The sequence below is a fragment of the Meles meles genome, chromosome 11 (assembly GCF_922984935.1).
Source record: "Meles meles chromosome 11, mMelMel3.1 paternal haplotype, whole genome shotgun sequence".
NCBI lineage: Eukaryota > Metazoa > Chordata > Mammalia > Carnivora > Mustelidae > Meles > Meles meles.
The window spans coordinates 22,280,032-22,301,605 of record NC_060076.1 but is presented as its reverse complement, the minus strand read 5'-3'; the positions used below and the strand labels follow the sequence as shown (position 1 = coordinate 22,301,605).

Genomic DNA, 21,574 nt, shown 5'->3' with positions numbered 1-21,574 from the left:
GTCTCATTCCACACCAAGTTTCTAGGATTCTACATGGATAGATGTGCACGGACAAACTAATCCCCATAGGGCTCTCAGCTCCATTTCTATGGGAAAACAAGGCAAAAGTGCCACCAGTGATAATGTAGGCCTGTAAAGTGGCTAAATATCGCCAAGAAATGACCGTGCTGGGAAAACAGTTCAAAGAATTAATTGGTAGAATTAAAAGAATCAAAGAATTAAAAGGTGGAACTTTCATGAATGCAGAACAGGAAAAGCATGTTCACTTGAATAGGTGCCGGACAGGATTATAAGCACTTAACATGCATCATTTAAATTTTCAAAATAACCTCCCCTTTTGAGGAGAGAGTGGTAAGTAATGCTCTTCCCCCGCCTAGGCAAAAGAAGCTCTGAAAGGTCAAAAATACTGCCCAAGGTCAAAGTTGATAGGTCAGCTGAACTGGGATTTTTAACCCATGGGCATATCCATTCTAATCCCACGCTCCTTACGCCAGGCTGAAGAAAATAAAGGAAGAGTGGGGACAGAATATTCTTTATGTAACCTGTGAACAACTAAATGATTGCTCTGTCCTTCTCTGGAAAGGTCTCCATGCAGACCCACACAACTGTAACAAGTTACCTCCCCCAAAAAAGAACATGGTTGCCTTATCTCCCCTTTGGGGTGACAAAAACTTTCTCCTTGGAACAGAAAATTACATGCCTACCTGAAAAAAATCTTAGACTTGCCATGATTTCTCAAGGAACCTTTGCAGTAAGTTAGCTGCATTTTCAGTCATTAAAGATGACAAGTTTTCCTTGGGTGCTAACAATTAGCATGGATGTTCAAATATTTTGAGAGTAAAGTCTATTTAGTGCAAAAATATCAATCTTCTTCATAGGAAGCTTTTTAAGAGCCAAGCATCTTCTCTTAGTAATATCATTTTCTCCCTAATTCCAACCTCCATTACTTTCTCTCTTCACTCCATGGCTGGCAAAGCAAGTCCACAAACACTCAAGTGTGGGGGCCATCGCCGGTCCTACTCACTGTGTAAGCGGTACTCATTATGTGTCTCTTTTAGTAGGAGAGGCGGAAATAGATTTTTTTTTCAAGATTTTATTTATTTATTTGAGAGAGCAAGAGATCGCGCAGAAGAAGAGGGGCAGCAGGCTCCACGATGAACAAGAAGCCCGACACGGGGCTCGATCCCAAGACATGACCTGAGCTGAAGGCACGGAGCCACCCAGGTGCCCCTGAGAAATAGATTTTAGAAATGAGCAAGGACAGGTTTAATGCCAGGTCTACATGACTCAACTATGATGACCTGATACCGCCACAGAGAATCTACTCCCGTAGGTCTGGGCTAGGACCCAGCAATCGACCTCTTCAACAAGCAGCCCAGGTGATTCACGTGCTGGTGGTCCTCCAGCCACACCTGGAGAGACACCTTCGGAGTGAAGCCCCTCATGGTACAGATGAGGAAACTATCACAAGGGTTAAGTGCTTTGCCCAAAGTAAGAGGCAAACTGGAAGTTAGAATATGGTTAATGGCTTTGCAAACTCTCTACATCACATTTCTTGCTTGGCATTCCAAACTTTTTTTTGGTCACTGCTCTATAAGCAGCAGCTGCAAAAACATTCATAACTTACATTTATGTGACATTTCCTATACAAAGAGCTTTCACAACCACTATCACGTATGATCTTCACAAAAATGTATTATCCACATTTGCCAGATGAGGGAACTGAAATTCCCAGGGATTAAGATTCTTACTTGAAATTTTTCTATTATCTATATTTGGGGCAAAGTAGTAGGATTTAATGAGTCTTGATCTAATAAGCCCTCAAATGTTAACATTATCTTTTTTTAAAAAAAAACTGTAAATATTGACTCAGATGTTAAAATTGGTAGGAAAACTTAATTAAAAATAAAACTAACAACCAAACTCAATAACACTTAATACTAATTAACCCCCTCCGAATCAAATACTTTTTATAAAATTTAGCTATAAAGTAAGGCCAAGGAAAAATCAATGTGGGAGGAAAAATGAGAACTCACAATGGTAGACAGTTTGTTACAACCGGATATGTTTAAAAAACTGATAAATTAAGTCATTTTATAAGTTATATAAAAACACATGATTCTCTTAAAAATTTCAGAACTTTAAATCTGAAGAAAAATGTAGCAAACTAGAAATGCTTTCATTGTGCTATATATTAAATTGTCGAAGTAATGAAAACAGACTAGTAGCAGACACTTCAGAAAATACCTTCTCAACAAAAATGTTACTCCGATTTAAATACATATGTTTATAACAACAGTCCTTGAGGTCTGCACAAAACAATGGGTCAAAGTATTCCATACCTCAATAAGTTACAGAGTAGTAAACTACCTACAACACTGTTATTAAAGCGGTAACCCTGACTGCGGAGGGACAACACAAGGGTCATGTATTATACTATAGTAGTTAGATCACTTACTATGTAATGTATTCCAGACAGATCGACATATGAATGAGTGCATTTTCTAATTCTGTTCCTAATTTTTTCTGCTCCTGCTTCTAATGTCTTTTAAATTTACGTAAGGCATCAGCCTTAAAAGTGACAGAACTGGGGCGCCTGGGTGGCTCAGTGGGTTAAGCCGCTGCCTTCGGCTCAGGTCATGATCTCAGGGTCCTGGGATCGAGTCCCGCCTCGGGCTCTCTGCTCAGCGGGGAGCCTGCTTCCCTCTCTCTCTCTCTCTGCCTGCCTCTCTGCCTTCTTGTGATTTCTCTCTGTCAAAAAATAAATAAAATCTTAAAAAAAAAAAAAAAGTGACAGAACCAAATCAGATTGAACTACAATGCTAAGATATTCATTCCATTACAGAATTATAGCAGTCTTATCTTAGACTTACTGCTCACATCTCGTTTCCACGGCAACCTCTTGCATTTTAAATAAAATGCTATTATGTATTGGCACTTGCAAATATGCTAGAGTATATGCATGGTACCTTGAGAATAATTTATTTTTATGAAAACTTCTTCCCTGGCCCCCTGACCCCTGATCAAGACAGTAGAATTTGCCAAATTAAATAAAGCTGGTGCTTCTCATCTCTACCACTTCTGTGTATTTGGATCATTACATATGCACTTTGTAGAACGTCCAAATACAGACTCCCATTTTTGGTCTGAACCTCACTAATTCCAGCTCCTCAATTTATAGGGTGGCTTTTCCTTTGGGGCTGGGGCAATTTACAAAGGAGCATTCCAGGCCACCACGCGCTCAGCTAGGTTAGCAAAGCAAATCCTTGCAGCGTAACATGGTGAATCACTCGCTGGCTGCCGCAAAAGCCTGTCAGCTTTTCACTTCATCAGTTTCCTGGGCAGGTCCTGGACTCTTAAGTGTATCTTCCCCTCTCCTAAAAGAAAGGAAAATAACTCGGGCAAATGAATTCACTCCGGTTGCATGAAGAGAAGCTTTTTGAAGTGCAGAAATGCCCATTGAGAATGAACTCATGGAAAACCCTGCTTAAAATGCGGTGTTCTTTGTGTCAACAAAGGTCTGCTTGGGCAGAATAAATAGGTGAAGCCATGAATTTCCAGTGTCCCGATGCCAGATTAAATCCCACTTCTTCAAAAAAGACCCTGTTATTGCTGTGTCACCCTATTAGAACTTCTTATTTGCTTTGGATCATCACAGTAACTCCTCTATTGGTGGAGGAGCCCTGCCAGGGTTTAAGTAAAGCCATGACCACACTCAGTCTAGACACTATCATCTGCACTAAAATACATGAATAAAAAGTTGCTTCTCAGCAGCATAAGGCTGTAATTTAGACCTCAAAGAAGAAAAATATCAAAGGTACAAACACAAGGAAAAAAATCCTTTGTTCCTATGGAAAAACAAACTTTCGTTATAGTACTTTTTTTCCCCAAAGACCATGATGAAGAACGTGTAAAAGGAGAGAATAATTCAGTTTTAAACTGGATGGATGCGGTACACAGTATGCTCATAAGCCAATATAACTTCTGAGACACAGATAAAAGATTTTATTGAACCAGGTATGTCCCTCTATTTCTAGACAACTCAAAATACAAATCAGAAGTATTAAATAAGCGAAACCATTCATGTACTTAAATCGATCTCAGGATAATATGGAAACCTGTAAGAGAGAAAAATCCCTGGAGAGAGAGTTGATTGCCATCTAAAATGCTTTCCTTCCCACTCAACGCTGTGTATTGGGGTTGCAAGATAAAATGTTATCATCTGACTTTCAGATCAACAGTGAGTACTTTTGTTAGCACGTCCCCCCAAAATTGTTTTTATTTGCTAAATCTGGCAATTCCCATGCACATATGTGTGTTTATTTTAAGTGTAGGTGTCCATATTTCCTGGCAATACTCTTTCAGGCCCTGAAACATACATGTCACTACAGAACCCTTCTTACTTCCCACAGGATGTTAATTTGCACATGTAGAAATTCATCCCTTTCCTGACAGGTCAGTAACGGAACTCCTTTACTTTATAAACAATTGCATGTGAAGCTACTAACTATGGTCAATTAAAAAAAAAACAAAAGATGTATTATACCAGTTCAAAAACGAGGGCAAAAAAAAAAATACACAAAAATAAATATTTATTTGTTATTGTCTTAAAATTATGCAAGCTAGGGACACCTGGGTGGCTCAGTTGGTTAAGCAACTGCCTTCGGCTCAGGTCATGATCCTGGAGTCCTGGGATCGGTCCTGCATCAGGCTCTCTGCTCGGCAGGGAGTCTGCTTCTCCCTCTGACCCTCCCACTTCTCATGCTCTCTCTCTCTCTCTCAAATAAATAAAATCTTTAAAAAAAAAATTATGCAAGCTTTCCCTCCCACTTCCAGCAGATTTACCAGCCTAACAGGACTTACTGTCATATCTAAGTGACACATGAATTGCACTCTAAGGAGGTGACTGAATATTTAATTCAATTCGGAGTTCCAAGGGTATCGTACTGAAATTATTTCTTTGCTGGGGTTCACATGGCAAACTCTTACGTACCATCTAAGATGTCATTCCTAATCACCATCATGAAACCTTTCCTTTCACCGCCCCCATGGAAAGACAGCATTCTCACAGCACCTTGCACATTTTATTTTTACCATACTATACTGCATTTACTTAAATTACCTATCCTGATCTACTAAAACGAGAGCTTCTTGAGAACAGAGCCCCTATTTTCACTGATCTTTGCATCCCTACTCCTTAACAGAGGACCTATTAGACATTTCATATATGTTTGTTGACAAAATAAACTATTATTAACAAGCTCACACTGGAACCTACCCTTAAAAAACATCCTTGACAGGCAGGATGTGGAACTGCCTTACAACTACTCCTTTGAACGAGACTCATTATCACATTATACTGAATTTCAAGCTAGACAGGCATATTTCTATTGTTACTGGGGAGCCTGTAAAATTCTATGCAGAATAAAAAGCACATTTCACTGATTCATTCTACAAATATCTAGAGTTGGTTAAATGCTAGCGCCCGTTCTAGGTGCTGGGAAATAATAAAGCCCCGCCATCACGGAAGGTCCATAATGGTACTCCGAGGAGACTGATGAAGCAGCAGTGAGAGAGCAGGAGTTAAGTGTCTTTTATCCTTTTCTTTCCAGGGGAACAGCGATGAGGCTCCAGCTCAAGTAATCCTAACTGGATACACTGTCAAGCTGGGCCTGAATAGCGAACGGCAATAAGGTGTCATGACCCCAACCTCTGGCTATTCTTCCATTTACGCCAAACATGTCCCTCACTATACGTCAAAAGCCAACAGAACCGGTGCCCTAAATGGTGGCTGGGCTGCCAGCTGTGCCCTAATAACAGCACGTCCATTTGAAGGAACTGAAGACCCCCCTTTTTTTTTAGGATTTATTTATTTATTTGAGAGAGAGAGCACGTGAGCAGGGCGGTGGGGAGAGGTGCAGGGACGGGGCAGAGGGGGAGAGAGCATTAAGCAGACTCCGCACTGAGCATAGAGCCCGACATGGGGCTCGATCTCACTGCCCTGATCTCACAACCTGAGCTGAAACCAAGAGTCAGACGGACACTTAACCGACTGCACCACACAGACAGCCCCGATGACCTTTTCTGATAGATATTGGCAGAGTGGCCTGTTCTGTTTCAGAAGTCCTCTTCCCCCCCCCGCCCCCAAAATTCATTTTAAGGGTTAATGCCATTTAATCTTCAGAGAGTTACCAGGTCAAAACTGCCACTACCTATGACGCTAACAGTACACAGAGCTGCGGCTCAAGAAGACGCAGATACCACTGCAGTACAGACAGATCTCTGGAAAAGCCAGGGCCCGTTCGAATCAAAGGTACAGCCTGAAACTGGAGCCAATAGCAGCTAAAACACAGTAGGACGTCTACACCATGTCCCAGAAAGGAAGCACTATCTCAACCACCAAATCCACTGGCCGTGGTCTGCTGGCCTGTGGGTGTGGCGAAAGGAGAGAAGGGGGAGAGTGCACATGCCGACAAGACCTAATGGTAAGGAGGAGATTTGCTATCCATCGGGTTTTATATTAGCCGGACCCTGGGTACCTTTGCTTCGTGTGGCAGCTCATCGAGTGGTCCTCATCACTTGAGAAAGGTCCTACTACTAATTCTGAAACTGAGGTTCAGAGGGATTAAACCAAACACTCACGGTTACGAAACCAGTAAGAGAGGGGTCAGAACTCGAATTCTAAACTCTGGCCTATCTCATTCCAAACCCCAGCTCTCAAGCCCTCAGCAACAGTGGATTCCCGGGGGTCACCACACACCGTTCAAGGAATCGTTACATCTCTTAGGACCTTTCCTGATAAGGACAAATGTCTGTGCAGCGCTCACAGGGGGACTGACAGGAGCCCCAGGAACACGAAGTCTGCATGAGGCCTAAAATAAGAAAGAGCTCTGTGTTCTGGCTGCTCCGTCCACACCTCAAAAGAAACTGTTAGGTTCGTGCGGTATTTTTGTTTTTTGTTTCGGTTTGAGGGTTGCTTCTGAGTAAAACTATTTGAATGGAGTTGGGCAACAAAAGGGTATAAAGAACTGGTATTTCAAAATTGTTTTTGCTTTTGACCAGGGCCGTGGATTTGGGGTCTGGGCAGCCCCGTGGCGCTTCTGTAGGGTGTCCCTCCTGACCACACCCAGGGTGCTAAGCCAGCCGTGTGGTTGGCCAGACAATCAGGGCTCTCATGAATATTCTCTCAGGTCCCACCTCAAAGAGGTCTTAACAGGGATGCCACAGGGACCTGAGGAGACTTGGGATGGCTCTAGTTCATGAGCAAAGAACAGGTTGTGCGGCTGGTCACCAGCGGCCAGGGAATAAGAGCCTCTTGTACCCATTCCTTTCCTCTCGCAACGGGACCAACTGGGAAGCCTTCTCTTCCTGGCACAGAGCTCTCTATGGTTGGGGGGGGGCGCAAAACAACTCATTTGAGATTATCCTGTATGAATGTGCCCCTCCCTCTAATGGGGTATAGATATCTAAAGCTAATTATTAAAGAAGTGGATATGGAGAAAGATCACCACCCCTTGCTATTATTCCATTTCTATTTCTGTGCTGTCTACTAGAGAGTTCTGCATGGTCGACCCACTAGAATTATGTCCTTATCGTTTTACTGACAGGGTAATAAGCAGAACTGTAATCTTGGAAATCAAATTAGCCAGCTTCCTCCTACAGATGAAAGTACAGAGAAATTGATGCACAGAGAAAGTAACTTGCCCAGAATCACCCAGATGGTTAACAGCAGAGTCCCAGAGGCATCTACCTTGGTGAATATTAACTGGGAAAACACACACACACACACACACACATACACACTCCCCGTGGGTAAAACAAACTTGATAATAAACTAAGATAAATGAGAAATTCATACAACTGCTGTTATTAAAGCTGACAGGATGCTGTAATGTGTAAAAACTACTTGCTGTGCAAGTAATTCAGTTCCCAAGGACTTTTGTCAAAGTTTCAGTGCAGAGATTACTAGGTGGTTATAATGAGGCCAAATTCAAGGTGATCCTTTCTGTGGGTGCCAGGTACCTTTACAGCCACAATGTTTACTCCCATCCTGGCGGGCTAGCCCCATAAATACATGCTGAAGTTCACCAGGAAGAAAATGATGGAAATTGTGGGTGGGACTGAACAACATGGAGACATATGCGGTAAGAACAGAACCTTTCTTTTTTTTTTTTTTTTTTTTTTTTAGATTTATTTATTTGACAGACAGAGATCACAAGTAGGCAGAGAGGCAGGCAGAGAGAGAGGAGGACGCAGGCTCCCAGCTAAGCAGAGAGCCCGATGCGGGGCTCGATCCCAGGACCCTGGGATCATGACCTGAGCTGAAGGCAGAGGCTTTAACCAGCTGAGCCACCCAGGCGCCCCAGAACAGAACCTTTCTGCAGTGAGCAAACCTGGATCTCGGCTTGGGCCACCAGAGAACTCAGATCTAAATTTCTCAATTAGCCCAGGAGCTTTGGTTTTTGTACTATTTATAATTTATAAGGACTCTTTCAGCTCTGAAATTCAAATCTGGACCAATCCTTGCTTTAAAACAAAGCAGAAACAAAAAACAGCAGTTCTTCCTCACCATCTATACAATGGATCAAAACCAGAGTTGAAATCTGCATTTAAAAAGCCAAAAGAAAATGTGGAAAGACTATAAGCAAAAAGCAGAACCCAGAAGCAGAGTGACCACACACCCTGCATCGACCACACTGGGTTTAGGCCTGTTGCTCCTGAGTCCCAACCAATTAGTGCCTGTCTTCACTACCAAAAGCATCTCTGTTGGATGATAAATTATATGGGAATCCCTATAAGGAACTGGTGTTATCAGAAACCCCTCACCACCTTTGATCGCCTACAACCAGAAGCCTAAATGCTTTGGTATGTTATGAAGGCTTTGACTTTCCAGTCAAAACTCTCCAGCACACCCACCATGTGCTAATCACACCTGATTCCTTCAGTGCCCCGGGGATAAGGAGCATTGCTCCTGCCATTGCTTTCCTTCTCTGCCCCCATCCTACAGAATGGCATTTCCTCCACAAGCATCAAGACCTCTGCTAGATTCAGTATAACTCTGTTAACTCTGATCCCTCAGTATAAAACAGGCGAAATACGACCTTTCTTGGTAAGATTATATATGGCGCATGAAGACTGGTGCCAAGTATTGACCCTGGCACAGGGTATGCAGGTAATAAGTAGTAATTTCATTTCAGTGGTGACCATTTCCAACCAGAGCAAATCAAACTAGAAAAAAACATGACTCCTCCTTGTTCCCCAAAGAGATAAGCCCCACCTGGATTTATTTTGCTTTTTTATGTCCCTTACTCTCTCCTGGGGCAAAGATGCCAAGACCTCCATACAGTAAATATTATTCTCCTTCCAAATCCTGCTTCTTTGCTTTTCTAATTATCCCCAACACAAGGGTCAACACAGGAATACAGCAAGAAAGGCAAGGACTTACAACTCAAGATAGACTGTGGTCAAATAAGGAAGAACTTCTTGACAGCCACTCTGATTCAACTAGGAACACACTCCAGGAATTCTTGGCAAAATGTCAAGTAGGGAGAATTCAAGCCTGGGGAACGGTTACATGGCTTTTTGCTAGAACCGTGAACCCTTAAGAGAAATACACCTTGAGCAAAACACTCCCTCACAATCAACAGTTGTTTCCTGGTGCTCCAACACCAAGCAGTGGAAACAGACTGACAAAATGACTGTCGTGAGCATCTTCAGCAGAAGGAAGAGAAGTAAAGGAATGTTCCCTTCAAGATTTCTTCATCAGAGGAAACAAGGCACAGACAGCTAGGCAGTATCAACAGCAACGAATGGGATCACAATGTTTCCATTAAATAGCACAAAGCTGTTGGAACTTTATAACAAAATACAGCCTGTGCTCATAGTTGTTTTTATTATAGAGCGGCAGGATTGCATGGAGGTAAAAACAAAAGACAAGAAAACCCCACATGGGCTCTGGAACCAGACTGCCTGAAATGTTTTCTAGCCTCTGTCCTTAACTAGCTGTGTGGCTCTCGGCAAGTTACCTCATCTCCCCATACCTCAGGTTTCACCTCTGGAAGGTGAAGATAACAAATAGATAATGGTACTTATACTCTGTAGGGCTGTTTTTTTGTTTGATTTGCTTTTGGTTTTTTTTTTTTTTAAGAATTTATTTATTCATTTGACAGAGAGAGAGAGAGAGATCACAAGTAGGCAGAGAGGCAGGCAGAGAGAGGGGGGAAGCAGGCTGCCTGCCGAGCAGAGAGCCCGATGTGGGGCTCGATCCCAGGACCCTGAGACCATGATCCGAGCCGAAGGCAGAGGCTTAACCACTGAGCCACCCAGGTGCTCCTGATTTAGTTTTTTTGTAAATACTAATTCCTCAGGTAGAGTAGGGCTGGGCACATGATTAATGGTACGTAAGTATTTGGGAACGAAAAAAATATTAAGACTCAGTCCTCAAAAGTAGCATACATACAACCTTGCGCTGAAAAATTGCTACCGGTATTGCCATGATACATCTCAAAGATGTCTTTACTTTATGTTGACTCCTGGGAGTCTGCCTTGTTGACCAACACATCTTTTGTTGATCATGGAAACTGAACAGGCCTGAAACCCAGAGGTCATTCTGACATGGTAAAATGGAAACTGAAGGTTTCTAACAAAATTAAACGGTAATCATCATCCCACAATAACTGAAAGTAAAACATATTACTGAGTCACTTCCTAAGCTGCTGTATTTGATTGGAAGGCACCTAACGTGATAGGAGTGTACCTAGGTCTGTCTTCTGCCACACAGCTTAATACAATGGTCTTAGCTTGGTGAATTCACCACGGCTCTCTGCTCCTCAGTTCTGAAGCCTCAATGGTTTTGCACCATGTTCATTCATTCATCAGTTACTTAATAAGCATCTACTTTGTGCCAGATACCATGACAGGTAATGTGGACCAAATGGACAACATGTCATAACAGTCCCTGCTGGCCATCACAAAGCTGACAATCTGGCAGAAAAGGCAGATGTTAAAAACCAAATGTGCAGCCACAAAGCCTGATGATCAATAAATGAATTTACAGTGGGAAGAGCTTTGAGCAGACTAGATTTGTTTCTATAAGACCAAGGCATGTCTTCCATCCAATCATTATGACTACACAGGATTCAGAGGAATGCACTGTATAAATAGTATTAGACATCACCTTGACAAACATCCGATTGTTGAGGATTGGGAATTCCCTATTCTACCCTTTCCAACCACCCACCCCCTCATCCCACCCATTCTTCCACTAATGCTGCTTTTCTAAAAATGACTACAGTCCATTTGGTGTCTCCTTCCCATATTACAATCACAGACACATCTTGCTTCACCAAATTTCTTCACCTATCACCCTGATTGGAGTTTTCCATGTTCTAAAATTTCTTCCATCACACCCCTATGAAAAATGTTATTCATTCCAGAGATAGTTACACATATTCAATCTTCACAGAGGCTACTAGTTTAAACCTCAGAGGGCAACATTAATCCTGTTATTTTCATGTTTGGGGTTGGCATGGTGGTGTGGGAGAGGCACTCAGGGGCAGATCTACATTGAAGCCATTGCCCCATAAAGCCTCAAAATAATTCTCATTTAACCTGTAAAACAATCCAATGAAGCACAGAAGTTAATTTTATATGAATCACGAAAACTTACTACACACCAGAAGGTGCTACACATTATACAAAGGGCAAAATTAAAACAAGAACTTGGCAGGTTCATAGTTCAAGTTCAGCAGTCATTGTTTACTGGAATTTCTGTGAACTATAAGCAGCACTCGAGATAGTAACAGAAAAAGTACACCCATATGAAAAGTTTCAACCAACATTCAGAACATCAGTAAATGAACAACTATTTCAGTCAACGCAGAAGTAAAACATCTCATGTTATTTCATTTCACACAAAAATAGCAATCATGGTAAACTAAGACAGGGCTTCTGTTGTGTCAGCCATTTCAAGGTTTTGTTTTTAATTCTTGGAGGTCTACCAGAGGACCACAAGCAGGATACTCAGGTATGAACTCCTGGATGCATTTGCCCTAACCAAAATGGATGGGGCTGATGCATTCACCAGAATGTTAGCTTAGTTAGCCATAATTAGGGCTCACTCCTCCAGGGGCTCAGATTAATATGAGTCCCAGAGTTTCCGAGGAGCCACACAATCCAGGTTATACTCATTCAACACTGCTCTACAAACTGATGCAACGAGCATTACAGGAACTTTCCAGTGAATTTCCACGGGAAAAGATGAAACGCTCGAGATTTTTAAAAAGATATTTTCAAATTGTGATCAAACATTAATCTGAATGTAGCCTGTGGAAAAAAATGTAATTCAACAGGGTAATTATTTAAACACATTCTCACTGGGTGAACTTTTCTTTTTTCTTTTTTTAAAAAGAAAGATTATTTGAGAAAAAGGGTGAGTGTGGGGGGTGGGGGGGAGAAGGAGAGAGTGTCCCAAGCAGACTCCACACTGAGCACACAGCCCAATGTGGGGCTCGATCTCACTACTCCGAAATGATGACCATACTGAAACCAAAGGTCAGATTTAAACATCACCCAGGCACCCCTCACTGGGGGAACGTTTAAAACTCTAAGCTCTAAGTACTCTAAGCTCAAAAAAAAAATGTTCTGTGTTTGTCTTCTTGGGTACATGGCCAGGAGTCAGCACAGGGTCTGGAACATATGAGGTACTCAGAACTATTTTCTGAATACATAAATGAATAAATATATTCCCCTGATCCTTGGGGCACCTGGGTGGCTCAGTGGTTTAAGCCTCTGCCTTCGGCTCAGGTCATGATCTCAGAGTCCTGGGAACGAGCCCCGCATCAGGCTCTCTGCTCAGTGAGGAGCCTGTTTCTCCCTCTCTCTCTGCCTGCCTCTCTGCCTACTTGTGACCTCTCTCTCTGTCAAGTAAATGAATGAATGAATGAATGAATGAATGAATGAATGAATAAATAAATAAATAAATATTCCCCTGATCCTTACCATGCATTTACATCTAAGAAAAACAACAGTGAAAAGCAGAAGTTACCGGAGTGTATGGAAAATAAAATCTTCCTCTTCACCTTGAAATATGAATTTTCTACCACTAAAAACAGAAACTTAATGAAAATATAAATTTCCATTAAGATGGTCACAGAGTGCTATTTTATGCAGCAAAGCTATACAAAACCTTAGCGTGTTTACCTCCATATTTGTAATTACAACTACAGACCGTGGAAGATAACTTATTTAGAAAGAGTCTCATAAAAACAACTAGATATGAAAGCATATTCACATTATATAAAAGCACTTACTTTCTGAAAATCTGTAATAAAGAGACCACAGGCAAAAATAACATGATTTGGGCTATAAGGAAACCCTCTGAAAGCTGGTATTTTCAATACTTGATAGCTAAACTCATTAATGACCTCTTTCACATTGTGTCACTTCAGTGCATCACTGAGACATTTCCCTAAAACCAATTCTACAACTGTAGCAAGAGTTGTGTTCTGACTTCATCCTAGACATTTGTTATAAAGTGCCTCATCCCCCTTGTAATTTTCATTTGCCTACCACTATTATAAATATGGTTTTATACAAAAACAATGATATTCCATAAAATAAGTTAAGAGTCAAGACAAAACTTACCAAGCACAATGACCACCGTCTTCAGAAGACTCATCATGGTATCCCGATTCCGCCGGGGTCCAGAACTATGCCGAGACATTCTCATAGTCCTCTGGCGAACATAGCCAAAGATATGCGCATAGAGAACCACCATGACGACAAAGGTCACCAAGTTGAAAATGGCCCAGAAGACTAAGTAAGAGTCACTGTAGAGGGGCGCCATGTTGGAACAATTTTCGATATCACAGATGCAGTTCCAGCCCACACTGGGTATAGCGCCCATGACAATGGCCATAGTCCAGATGACCACAATCACCACCACCACCCGCCGGTTGCTCATCCGGGTGTGGAGCTGCATGCGGAAAACCGTAATGTGCCTTTCGATTGCAATAGCCAGTAAGTTGGCCACAGATGCTGTCAGGCTGGTGTCAATGAGACCCTGGCGGAGGAGCCACGTGCTGACAGTCAGTCTCCGAGTGTTGGGTCCTGTGTTGAACATTAGGTAGAAATAAGCCAATCCAGCAAAGAAGTCTGCAGCAGCCAGATTGGCCATTAGGTAATAAATAGGAAAATGGAAGCGGCGGTTGACATATATTGCTACCATGACCAGTAGGTTGGCCAACATGATGAAGATACAGACAGTGATTCCAAGTCCCATCACCAGCTTGCTGACCGTGTTCCATTCTGTGGCGAGATACTTCCCACTCCGGTTATAAAAGAAGGCAATGGACTCATTGTAGAAGCACTGTGGTTCATTCATGGCTGTAAACTAAAAGAGAAAGGAAGATGAAAAAGAAAGAAGAAACCACAGATCCAAATTTAAAGATGTACAGTATGGTAAATGTGGCAAAAAAAAAAAAAAAAGAAAGAAAGAAAAAGAAAAGAAAAGAAAACCTACACACACACACACACACAAAGGCAGAGAATCTGAAAATCTGATCCTGCATAACATTCTATTATTATGTTGAAACCCCAAGGCTCTTCAGTGTCTTACTGTCCTCAAGATTAAAGACAGTTGGAATTAAATAAATGACAAGGTCTGTGCTTAGTGGTTGCAGGTCATTGAAGTCTACTAGAAAAGCCACATGACCCAGAAATCTTGCTTAAAATACATGAGACAGATGAAAATTGTGCAGAGATTGCAACTGGAGTATTTACCGTCGTAAAACCTACATTGACCTGTTATTTAGGGAATCTGTAAACATAGTTGGTTTATAGATAGGGTATTATTGCTCCATTATTCTGCATTTCTGTTCTCACATAGTATGTTCGATCTGTGACAAACACTTTGTAATGCAAGTCCCCGCAAGGACCATCAGTACCAACATTTCAGAGAGGTCACCATGCATCAAAGCTGCTCTGCCCAAAGCCAGCATTTGCTGTTCGACATTCCTGTGGTCAACACTGTCTACTCCCATGACTCCTGATCCCCAGAATAGCATTTGTCAACCTATCTATGACGTTGGAGAACTTTTTTCTCTTTGGAGGACATAAAAAATATGTTACCTAATGTAACCTCCAATGTAATCCAAAATGTAGTTGACACTTTGACGCTGCTCTACAAAAAGTGAAGTGAACTTCAGGTTTTTCCAAAATGTGAAGTAAGGATGTTTTATTATGTGTTCTTATTTTTCAGCAATTAGAATATACTCATTTATTAATTATACTCACTTGAATCCTAAAGGGACTGAGCAAGTTTATAACATAATATAGGTAGTCAATAAAACTATTAAAATAAAATTAGAAAATAAATAGTAACATAAAATAGAAATGTGAAAATTACACAGCAAGTAGAATAAGTGATTTTCCTGAAGCCTTGAGTTTGCCTGAGATTCCTAGAATCAGAAATTATTTAAAGACAGCTCACGTCCTAACTTTTTATCTTTTATGTTTAACCAATGACTTAGCAAATATGACAGTTTTTTGTTTGTTTGTTTGTTTAATATTTTTATTTATTTATTTGACAGACAGAAATCACAAGTAGGAGGCAGAGAGAGAGAGAGGAAGGGAAGTAGGCTCCCTCCTGAGCAGAGACCCAGATGCGGGGCTCGATCCCAGGACCCTGGGATCATGACCTGAGCTGAAGGCAGAGGCTTTAGCCTACTGAGCCACCCAGGCACCCCAAATATGACAGTTTCAACCACTATTTTTGATCCAATGTTATACTGAATATCCATAGGGTGTGCATAAATTTTAATAAACACCGAACATTACAAAAGAGTGTGAAATGCTTATTAAATGGTTACTATTCTGACTTGTCCAGACATTTAGTCTCTCCTCATTTAGACTTTAAAACCTTTTAGATCATGTTTCTATCATTACCCTTAACATGTGTATCATTATTTGTCAGCTGTCTGTTTCTTAAGGAGATCATGGCCCAAGTAAAGGGTGAAGACCTTGTCTTACACACCCTGGTAATCTTATTTACTTTCCCAAAAGTCTCATTCATTGGAGATCTGAGAACCTGGTTTGTCATGTCCCACTCTACCCCAAATCTTGCCAGTCCTCTGGCTATTTCATCTATTTTTCTTGCCTCTCAGTTTCTTGACCCCATCCCTAATGACCTTCTATTTCATTATAACTCAGCTGCCCACTCCCATGGTCACACCCTGAACTTTGTAACCACTCAGAACTATCTCCCTTTGGAAATAGATTATACACTTTAATTATTCACCACACCTGCCATTCTTCCAATCAATTTTCTCATTTGATCCCCAATACATATTCTTTGAAGTCATCTATTTCCTTAAGCATCCTACCTTTCCCCACTGTTTACTCTCCCTATCTTCTCCTTTTCCCTATACAGCTTAGATTTCATAGTATACATTTCAACCTCTTTATTGCTAAGACAGAAATACATTCTCTCCTTGAAGATTCTGAGGTCAGATCCTTCAAAACTCAGTGTTTTTTTCTGGTTTTAAGAAGAGTTACACAGTAGATAATCCTTAGATGATAAAATATCCCCAACAAAATTTAGAGCCTCATTCCATAATCATACACATTATTTTCTACAGCAAAATATATTAACATATACATTAAATTTGATAAATAAAAGTTATAAATAGCCTCACATAAATTCATTCTGAAGTTTTGCCACTAAGTGAATTATGAAAAAGTCTTCAGTTTTCAGACCTTGAATTTTGTAACTTCAGGTAAGGAAGAAGAGACCTTTCTCCTTTAGCCTACTTGCCTCACTGCCCTTCCATGACCAGTCTCTTGGAATAACCAGTCTCTTGGCTGAATGCAACTGGATGTCACTTCCACATCTACACCAAGGCTTCTGAGAAATGTTCAAGAAAATTGACATATCTGGCCAATTGCTTCTGATCTAAATTCATGACATCTAACCTCAATGGAGGCTTCAGGAGCACAAGGGGTTTGATTTTCCCGTCATTCTCCCTCTTCTCCACAGTGGCTAATTTAAGCTTACCTACTGTTCTCTTTGATGAAAAACAAAATCACCTATTCAAGAATCCATCCTTTCTTCCTCTTCTGTTACAATGGAGGGGTCAAGTGTTGTGAACTCCTACTATTTCAGGAACCTTGTTCTAGAAATTGTTTCCTCTCTCCTCCTTTTACCTTCAATTCCAATTCATGCCTCCTCCTCTCGCTCTCCCCTCCCCTGAATCTTTCCCGGCTATGTTCAAGGAAGTTGAGTTTCCGCAGTCTTTTAAAAGGAAAAAGAAAGTCTTTCGTGACCTCCCTTCACCTTCCGGCTTTGGTCATTTTTCTCCTTCACAGCCAATTGCTTTCTCTCTCACTGTATTTCCATTAACTACAGTAGGGTGCTTCTGCCCCAATCCCTCCATCAAATCCTTTACTTCCATATAACTTCCCAAAGTAACACCAATCTTGTCTTCAGAGCATTAGATATGTGACTGAGAAGCCCTTTTCAGAAAATTCTCTCTTTGGCTTTCATGACATCATACTCTCCTGGCTTTTGATTTTTCTCTATGGCTTGTCCTTCTCAGTCATTTCTGAGGGGTCCCATGCTCTACATAATACTGATACTTCTACACTAGTTAATATACTCAGCCAACACATTTTCACTGCGTTTTCTAATATGTCCTCCCAAGATTTTAATTATTTTATATATCCCCAATTTCTCATATCTATGTATTTAGCCCATACTTTTTCCTAAGTTCTAGGCAAATATCAAATTGTCTATTGGTATCTCAGATTAACTACCCCATAGGGTACTCAGCACTCTGTCTCCGTGCTCAAAACCAAACTCAAAGGAATAATCTTCCTCATGATTCCCAACTTGCTCCTTCCATTTTCTCTATTCCAGAGGCTAGAGAACTACTATCTCTTCAGTGGCCTGAGGCATAAACTTGGGAATTCCTTCTTCTCCCCCGATCCTCATCACTTAATAACCAAATCCTATATATTCTCCTTGCTAAGCATCTACTCAACCCATCTACTTTATTCCATCCTCATGGAATTATTATCATTACAGTGGTAGTAATACTATTACTTATCACTATGGTGGTTTTCCTAAGCATTATTACTACATTACTACATTACTACTACTACTACTACTACTACTACTACTACTACTATTACCACCAGCAGCCCTATTACCACAGTGGTTTCCTAAGTGTTCTTTCTACCCAGTGCCAATCTCCTCTAGTGATCCTTCTGAACCAGCCTCCAGATGACCAAGCTATTCTCCTACTGAAAACACTTCAATGGCTTACAAGCGCACTGAGGATAAAAGCCAAAAACTCTTCAACCACCTTATCAGTCCTCACTTGACCTCCAGGCTCAACTCAAACTGTTAATGACTTCCAGCCCTCTTCTTTAGCTCTAGGTAATGTGATGTGCTCTCCCTCATCTCTGCTTCTCAGAACAGTGGTTTTCTCTATCAAGATCACTTGGAGGGTTTCTAAAACATGGATTTCTGGCCAGATCCTGAAAATTACTGATTCGTCAGATAGAAAGTTGGTCCCCAGGTGATACTGATGCTGCTGGTCCAGAGACCACACTTTGACTCCCACTGGCCTAGAACAATCATCCCCCAGTTTTCACCTGGCTCCCTTGCTCTCATTCTTCATGCAGAAAGGAAACCAGTCAGTTTCCCTAGATATTCCCAAATCTAGGCAAGGTGATTTTCTGCTACAGTTCCCTGCATTTATCCCACAATAACACTCAGCACACTGTATAATAATTGCTCAATTAATGCTTCCTCATAATAGGCCATAAACCCTATGAGAGCAGAAATTCTAACTTTCTTGTTCACTGTTGTACAGCATTCAACTGTTAGATGAGATGCTAACTATATGTTGGTTGCATTAATAAATTCCAGAAATGTTTACAAGTTTCCTTTCTGCAAAGGACATACAATACACAAAAAAATAAATTCTAACTAGAAATACAAAACTCTCTCTTCCCTTTAGCCCCTATAACCGTTTACTTTCTCTGGACAAATACATTTTAAAATCAAACACTAAGCACACAGTATTTCACAGTGTTCCAACTTTGTAAACACCAGACCACATTTAATGACATAACTTACATGACTGTTTGAACTGCAGTTTTATCATCTGTGAAATAAGAAAACTGAGCTAAATTATTATTATCTGTATCAAGAGAATTCTGGATAAGAACTTTACATTTCATAAAAATTGCAAGCTAAATATTAAGACGGCACAAAATGTGCCTGGAATGGAAAAGTAAGGATAGAATATACCTGAGAAAAAGAGGGAATGTCAGCTGATTGAGGGTAACAGGACTGAACTGAAAGAAGAATGAAATCTCTCTTTTCATCTACAAAAAGGAGGCCTGCAGTATAAGTGAAGGTGACCCCGACAGAACCACCAATGGGGTAGTCAACCGGCTTTCTCACTTCTTCAGTACCCAAGGGACTTGGGCAGAAACCCAAATCAAGCTCAGGGAGAATCTAACTCAACTATGATTGGACTATAATACATTCAGGCAGTCATGCTTATAACAATACAGCAAACAGAAAAAAAAATCAATCAAATACAGTAAGACAAAAATGCAACCTCAGAGGAGAGGACCATTCTGAAGAACAGAAAATACCCCCTTCGAGCAGATTTATTGGGGGAGGAGGGGAGGTTAAAAGAAAAAGATTAAATTATAGGACATTTCTGATTTGTATTCTCAAAAGTACTTTGTTAGGGTACTAGCACTGAAAACAGAACAAGCCATGGTGAACACACAAAAAAACAAAACAAAAAACCAGTAAAAACTACATGGAGATTGCAGTTTCCTACTGCTACTGTAACAAATCACTACACAGCTTAAATAAAAATGTATTACTTTGTACTCCTGGAGGTCAGAAGTCCGAAGTGGGTCTGTCACTGGGTGAAAATCAACCTGTTAGCAGAGCTGTGTTCCCTTCCAAAGGTTGCACAGTGACTTTTTCTTGTCTTTTCCAATTTCTAGAGACTGTCCATATCCTTTGGTTCTTGGCCACCTTCCCTGAAAGTCAGCAACAGCCAATCAAGTCTTCCTCATACTGTATCATTCTAACACCTACCCTTCCCATCCACTCCCCCTTTCCACATTTAGGGACCCTTTTGCTTACACTTAGACTAGCCTGATAACCCAGGATCAGACTAGCCTGATAACCCAGGATCATCTTTCCATGTCAAAATCCTTAACTGAATCACATCTTGTCCAGTAAAGTAGAATATTTACAGGTTCCAGAGGTTAAGTCATGGACATCTTTGAAAACCACTATTGTGCCCACCAAAGATGAAAAACAACTTCTGAATTAAAAACAGCAATTCAAACAATGAAACAAAGTTGAAAAATTCCAGAAAACTTGAAATGGCAAGTTGAAGACATATTGAAGAAATTCACTCAGCACTCAGAGAAAGTCAGAGATGACAAGAATCAAAGGAAAGGAGGCATATAGAGGGAAACATCTAGTTACTAGGAATCCAAGAAAGATCAGGACAAAGCTGAGTAACGTAGCTTGAAACATAAGTTGCTGTTTAAAAAGAAAGACCTCAGATTACTGGTTTGCATTTGTATAAATTACAAAACAGAGTTAATTAAAAGCAACCAGAATTTAGATATAGCTTGGTTAGATTTTGCAATCTCGAGTGTAAAGATAAAAATTCTTTAGGTATATAAAAAACACGCACACACACACACAATAAACAAAAAGCCAACAAATCAAATATCTAGAGAGAGAGACAAAACAGGGTATTGCCAAGCTACTACGGCAGAAGAATTCCAAAGGACAGAACACAAGCAATCCAAATCTCCACTAAATAGAGAAAATGAGGTCCATACATTCCACAACCAACTATACTGACGTTCCCACACGAGGATAATATACAACAGTTTCAGAAATGTGGCAGGTCACAAAGAACATCATCTACATTTCCTTCCTAAAAACCACAACAGAGCAAAGGCAGCGGCAGCAAGCATCGAAAACCCCGGAGCACAGGCGTCTACGTCACTGCTCTTCATGGGGCTCTAAAACTTAAAGCAAATACCAAAAATAATCCTTGACAATGTACTTATAAAAATAACTTAATCTGGAATTAGAATCACTTTATCAAGTAGAGCCTGGACTACAATGCATTGAAATGAGGGAGAAGTATGTAAATGTTCATTTTCTCTTCTTTCTCAAGAATCAAGACGTGCTATTTCAGTCATAACGGTAATTTTCAAAAACGTTTAAAAACTGCCTCATTGAATAATTATCATATTGATCATAAAAAATCTAGGGAAAACAAAAATATGACCAGATGGAACTTAACACTTGTAAAAAGTTTGTTGTGCTAAAGCCAAATCACTACAGTTAGATATTTCTCTATAATCAGAGAAGTTGCAGAATTCTGCATTGCCTAAGGAACAAAGATGTAAATAAAACAGGATTATTTTATTCTGAAAATATTGTCCTTGATGCTAAAAAGAGAAGTCCCCATTCATGCCCTTTTCACATCCACCAATTACATCTCAGGCTGAT

At 40.7% G+C, this 21,574-nt stretch overlaps 1 protein-coding gene across 6 annotated transcripts in view; it reads right to left on the bottom strand.

Moving 5' to 3' along the window:
- Positions 1–21,574, bottom strand: part of LPAR1 (lysophosphatidic acid receptor 1) — a 140,510-nt gene that overhangs the window by 43,757 nt on the left and 75,179 nt on the right. For 5 of the 6 annotated variants that reach the window (XM_046023480.1, XM_046023483.1, XM_046023481.1 and 2 more), the window contains exon 3: positions 13,645–14,392. In XM_046023480.1, the coding sequence (XP_045879436.1) occupies positions 13,645–14,392 (748 nt within the window). Of the gene's footprint in view, positions 1–13,644; positions 14,393–19,908; positions 20,071–21,574 lie in introns of all 6 variants that reach the window. The other variant, XM_046023485.1, reaches the window with a different exon arrangement.